The 5,584-nt window shown below is 38.8% G+C and overlaps 1 protein-coding gene across 1 annotated transcript; it reads right to left on the reverse strand.

The window, feature by feature from the left end:
- Positions 1–1,571: 1,571 nt before the first annotated feature.
- Positions 1,572–3,481, reverse strand: LOC111946762 (trace amine-associated receptor 13c-like). The gene is made up of 2 exons (XM_023950930.2): positions 3,297–3,481; positions 1,572–3,186 (listed from the first exon to the last, which is right to left on the reverse strand). Exons 1-2 carry the CDS (start codon positions 3,467–3,469, stop codon positions 2,361–2,363), a joined length of 999 nt encoding a protein of 332 aa, XP_023806698.1. The 5' UTR covers positions 3,470–3,481; the 3' UTR covers positions 1,572–2,360.
- Positions 3,482–5,584: the final 2,103 nt, after the last annotated feature.

Here is a 5,584-nt window from a genome sequence, read left to right on the forward strand (position 1 = left end):
CCCATTGCACTATTTTTAAGCAGAAACTGCAACAGTCCATAGTTGACTGCTGTAGTTGTTGATCCCTCCCTCCTGCCTTGTTGTCTTTATAAGCTGTTTTAATGTTAATATTGTTTGATTCTGTGTGTTTCATGTGTGTTGTTCTTTTTGTCTATTTTTCCTCTTGGTTTTACTTCTACTGGGCACTCTTGCATGGTCATCTTTGTAAATGACAATGTGTTCTCAACTGATCCTCCTGGTAAAATAAAGGTTAAATAAACATAAATAAAACACATGGATGGGCAAGTAAGAGTGACTTTCTTTTCATCTGCCACCCCCCCCCCCCCCCCCCCCAACCTGCACACTAGACTAGAAACCCTTTAGTGCTGTTCACATCAAATGTACTCGTATGTCCTTGGCTCTTAGAAATGAGGAAATTAGACAGTGTTTTTTGTGTGGACATCCTAGGAGCACTTACGTGTCATGTGCACACCTTCAAACATGTCCTCTCTGCAGGCCCAGGGTTTATACATTTAATTTCTTGTCACGGTTTTCGGTTTTTCTGCTTTTGTGTTCCAGTTGTTCTTTGTTCTGTGATGTTTTGAGTTTAACTTCCTGTTTTATTTTGTAGTATTTCCTGTTTTGTTGTTTCGAGTTTTTACCTTTCCCCGTCAGTCCTGAGTGTTTCCACCTGTGTCTTGTTTCCTTGTATGTATTTAAGTCTTGTCATTCCCTTCCTCCTGTGCTGGTCCATATTGTGTTGTTCCCTGGTTTAGTATTTAGTGTGTTTCGAGTTTCTAGCCTGCCGTATGGAGTGGTTTAAGTTTTGTAGTTTTGTTTATTAAAGCCCCCGTTCCCCTGCAACCTCCTGCCTCCTCTCCTCTCTGCGCCTGGGTACGTCCCCCACTGTTCCCCGTGACATTTCTGTTTACATTAGCCAGATAATATTTTTCCTAAACAGGGCCAACTTGTGATTTTCTTCTCTTTATTATAAAGTCCTTGGTTTAAAATTGGCTTTTTTGTGTTATCCTTGCCCATTTTTATTTTTGTGTGCACCGCTGAAGATGTTCTCCCTGGTGTGTGCATTCTTTTCCATATGTGTCTAAATAAAAAACACTTTTTCATTTGTTGTGAAAATAATAAATACTTATCCGTGGCAAGTTGTCACAATGAAAACAAGTTCTTCAGAACCTTTATCAATCACTTAGTGAAAACCATTGTTTTCTATTACTAATAAAGTACCATATGCTTTTTCATTGGTGGATTTGATTCTTTCATGTACCAGTAACCTTACTTTGTTTTATACTTTTCAACACTAGCCATGTTTTTTTCATTAGCTTTAGAAAAAGAATAAACCAGAATAATCTCAGTTTTTGACTTGTTTATTTAATCCTATTTGCTAACTAAAAAATGTCCATAAGACTTTTTGTGACAACAAATTTGTGTTAAAACTTTTTTTATTTTCTTAAACATCTCCTGATTGAACTTCTGTTGTCTATTGGGTCAATGTCTCTTTTTTTCCAACCATTTGTAATTTTGTCTTAATCCCCTTTTTCTTCTTTCCATTTTTTTACTCAGGATATTTTCTCCAAACCAATCTTGTCCAGTCTTAAAATAGACAAATGACAAAACACTCAGTTTTAATTCAACTGCAAAACTTTTTTGAATGTCCATGCATGATTTTGCTCACTTTTGTTTAGACGTTGATTTTTTTTTTTTGTTTGCTCAACGGATGAACAGAACTTTTAAAAATGTACAGATTGTCATAAAGTGACCTCTCACATGGGTAAAAGATGAGCTACAGCTGGTCTAATGGAGTTCACAAAGTGACAGCAAGGTGTAAAAGTATGTTGTGCCAGACATTTGCATCACATTCTGTTCTTTCCACCTTGATTAAACTGTTAAATGAGGGCTAACCAGTTTAATTGGAGATTTTGAAAAAAGCGTTGGTTATTGTGAGAGAACTGACCCCAATGTTCCAATAGAGGCATGTCCCAGTGGAACAAGAAAAGAAACATCCTCTGCAAATGACATCATTATGCCTTTACAAAGCTCAGACTCTGATCATTAACTGCTTTCAGAAGTTGCTGAAGTTATTTAAAACTTTGCGACAAGAAATCATGATTTTAATACTCATTCAACGGAAGACGAAAACAGTCTGATGATATCTTTTTCCACTGTTATTGAGATAAAAATTTATTTTCTGATCCTTTGGGTGTTGTCTTTTTGTAAAATTAAATTATTATTATTACGTCTATGAGGTTCCATCCAAAAACACAAAAGACAAAATACATTTATTTTTACCGTTTTAACTGGGTTTAAAATTCACAGGCAGTAATATTCCATCAATGTTATGTTGCTTCAGTAACTCTACAGTCTCTCTACAGCATGTTTGTCTCGCAGGAATTAGGCTTGAGTATCTGCAGAGTGATGATGAGCTTTATAGCTTTTCTGAACCAGGGGTAAAACAAAGTGTAGATCATTGGGTTCAGGCATGAGTTAAAATAAATAAAACCAATCAAGAAGTATGCAAACACACTCTTTGTCAAATAAATGTCTACAAGAGAATAACAATAATATGGACAGAAAGCCAACAGATAAACAAAGACAATAACACCAAGAGTCCTGGCTGCTTTCAGCTCTGATCTCTTTGCTCTTACTTTACCTGAATGTTGAACAGAGACAAATGTAACATGAGAACGCATGGTACGAGCCTGAATCACAGCTACCACAAACACTCTCATGTAAAGAAAAACAATCACTGTTACTGGAAGAATAAGTGTAAAAATGAGATCAACCACTCCTGTAGCATAGCTAACTATATAAGCACATTCCCCTAGACAGGAATCTTTCCTGAAAGGCTGATTGAGATGAGTTATCTGATCCCGGATATAAAATAAGCTGTAGAGACCATACCAGAGCCAACACAGACAAACACATATTTTAGCTCTCACTGCAGTGATTCTAGTGGGGTAATGCAGAGGGTGACAAATGGCCACGTAGCGGTCAACTGATATCAAGATCATATTACCCACTGAAACAAATGGAATTTGGCAGGCAAGAAAAAAAAAAAAAGCACACATCATTTCACCAAGAAACCAGCAAGATGTGCTTCTGTAAATATCCAATGGCAAAGACAGAAGCCCCACGAGAAAATCTGAGACAGCCAGAGAGAGGAGGAGGATGTTAGTTGGAGTGTGGAGCTGCCTGAAAGGAAACACAGATTGACATTAATTATAGGCAAACTGCGCAATTCTTAAAAAAAAAGTAGCAATAAAAATTTATATTTTTAAAACTGTTTTAAGAAATAAATAAACCTGAAGTGGGAGACTGCAATGATGACAAGCAGGTTCAGAATTACAGTAATAATAGAGATGATAGAAAGAAAAATGTTAAAAAATGCAGCTTTGGTCCAGTGAAGTCTTGGCTTCCTGCAGGAAATATTAGGCAGCTGTTGAAAGCATAGCTCAGCTGCGTACTGGATCTCCATGATCAATGAGGTGTTGCTTCAGCAGCTCTTCTTATTTCAACAGTGCTCTATAAGCCTAATGTATGATTAATTTGTCATATCCTACTGATCCTCCCCTCTCTTCCTAAAATCTCTTCAAAGAAAATTCGAAACCTCTCTCTTTATTTATATACCCTCCTTCTATTTTTTCTGCTCCTTTTAGGCCTCCCACTTCACACTCAAGCGTTGGTGAACTCAGATCCAAATTTCTTTATTATTTTCATTTTGCATTACATTGAAGATGCATCACCGAGCACTGTGTTCACAGTAACAGCATTTATACATTAAAAGCAAAAGAAAGACAAAGGCCAGTCAAACAGGTGGGTGAGGCAAATGCACTGTAAATAACAAGAATAGATCCCCTGCAGTGATGTTGCGGGTGCACCAATGCTTGCCATTTCGGTAAATGGTAGTATATCATGGTGCATACTTATATAGCACTTTTCTACCTACAAGGACAAAGTGCTTCACAATCACAGATCCATTCACCCAGTCACACACCGGTGGTGGATCCGCTGCCAAACACAGGTGCCTGCCTACTGCCAGAGGCAAGGTTCAGTGTCTTGCCATAGGACACTTTGACTCATGGGCGTGCAAGGCGGGAATCGAACCTGCAATCTTACGATCATGGGTCGACCGCCCTAATTACTTACGAAAGGGTGCTGCTGGAACTGCTTCTTTTACCAAAAACATGCAACTGTCAGGAAGCATGTTTTTGCTTCCTGACAGTTGACAGTTCCTACATTCAGGCTCTGCTTCCTGCAGAGCCTGAATGTAGCTGAACTGTTTGTGTCTCTATCAGTCTCTGCTATCCTCACCCATACCATGTGGGTGATCAATAATTATTGCAATATTAATGCGATTGATGCTCATTGCATTGTTGCAATATGAATGCTTTTATATTTTGTCAGTAGAAGAGTACATCTTAATATTATGTAAACCAATCTTTCAACGTGAACACCGTGAACTCTTCCTCATGGCCCTGCTGCTTTGCATTTTGTTTGTGTGTTGGTGCAGGGGGTTCTGTAAGGAGGGCCAACAGACGTCTCTTCTGACTGACAACATGAAGGGAACGGATCACAGGCAGACAGTCAAGTGGACACAGCAAAAAAATCAACATGACAAAGGTCAGCAGCAACGATGCTCTCATTTTGATTCCTACGATTTTAATTTCAGAATGGCGGAGAGGGCATTCATGCAGGCACTGTGACGTTACATGCAAGAGGACTATAGATACAATAAACACGGTTGAGCAAGGACATTTTGCGTAAAATAGTTGGAGATTGAGATGATGACAAGCAGATTCAGAACTACAGTGATAACAGAGATGATGAGGAGCAAAACGTTAACAAACATGGCTTTGGTCCAGTAAAATGTTGGCTTTCTGCAGGAAATGTTAACCATCTGTGGAAAGCAGAACTCAGCTCCATGACCAATGAGGTGTTACCTCAGCAGCTCTCTGATGTAAATGTCTTTCTGTATTGCTGATGTAGGATTTTTTTAATAACACCCCCTTTAGAACCCCCCTGACACAATCCTCCCATTTAAATTTAGTTTTGCTAAAAAAGAGGTTAATAAAAGACTCGGGGGGGGGGGGGGTGCAAACAAGGTGGTTTATCACTCAATTGTATCCAAAATTAAACTGATCTGGACATCTCATATAGTTTTCTTTAGGACGACAGCACTATAAGGGAAAGCGAGCAGATTTAACAGTGAAAAAGAAAAACAGAAAAGCATATTGGCAACAAAAGTCAAAAGTAGAAGAGGTCCATTAAAAGGAAAAAAAACCACAACAAACATCATTATTGAAGAGCAGGGTCAGATAACCATTTGACACTAAAGCTTTTGCTCTGGTGTTGATGCTCTTTGAAGTACCGTAATTTCCGGGTTATAGAGCGCACCCGATTACAAGCTGCACCCACTCATTTTCACGTAGTAAGCTTGCTTCTTACACATATAAGCCGCGTCAGTGTACAAGCCGCATGCAACAAAGCAAGTCCTGACTCCCAGATTTGGTGCAAATGTGGGAGGAGACTGCCTTGCGTCACCTCATGAACTTGAATACGCCAACATATGCCAAACAGCATGGATGTCACT

This window comes from Oryzias latipes, chromosome 21, assembly GCF_053564925.1.
Source record: "Oryzias latipes strain Hd-rR chromosome 21, Olatipes_Hd-rR_3.1".
Taxonomy (NCBI): domain Eukaryota; kingdom Metazoa; phylum Chordata; class Actinopteri; order Beloniformes; family Adrianichthyidae; genus Oryzias; species Oryzias latipes.

Coding starts and splice junctions, on each gene's coding strand:
- LOC111946762 (XM_023950930.2), bottom strand. CDS start 3,469: ATGGAGATCCAGTACGCAGCTGAGCTATGCTTTCAACAGCTGCCTAAT. Junction 3,187..3,296: donor ATTGCAGTCTCCCACTTCAG/GTTTATTTATTT, acceptor GTTTCCTTTCAG/GCAGCTCCACACTCCAACTA.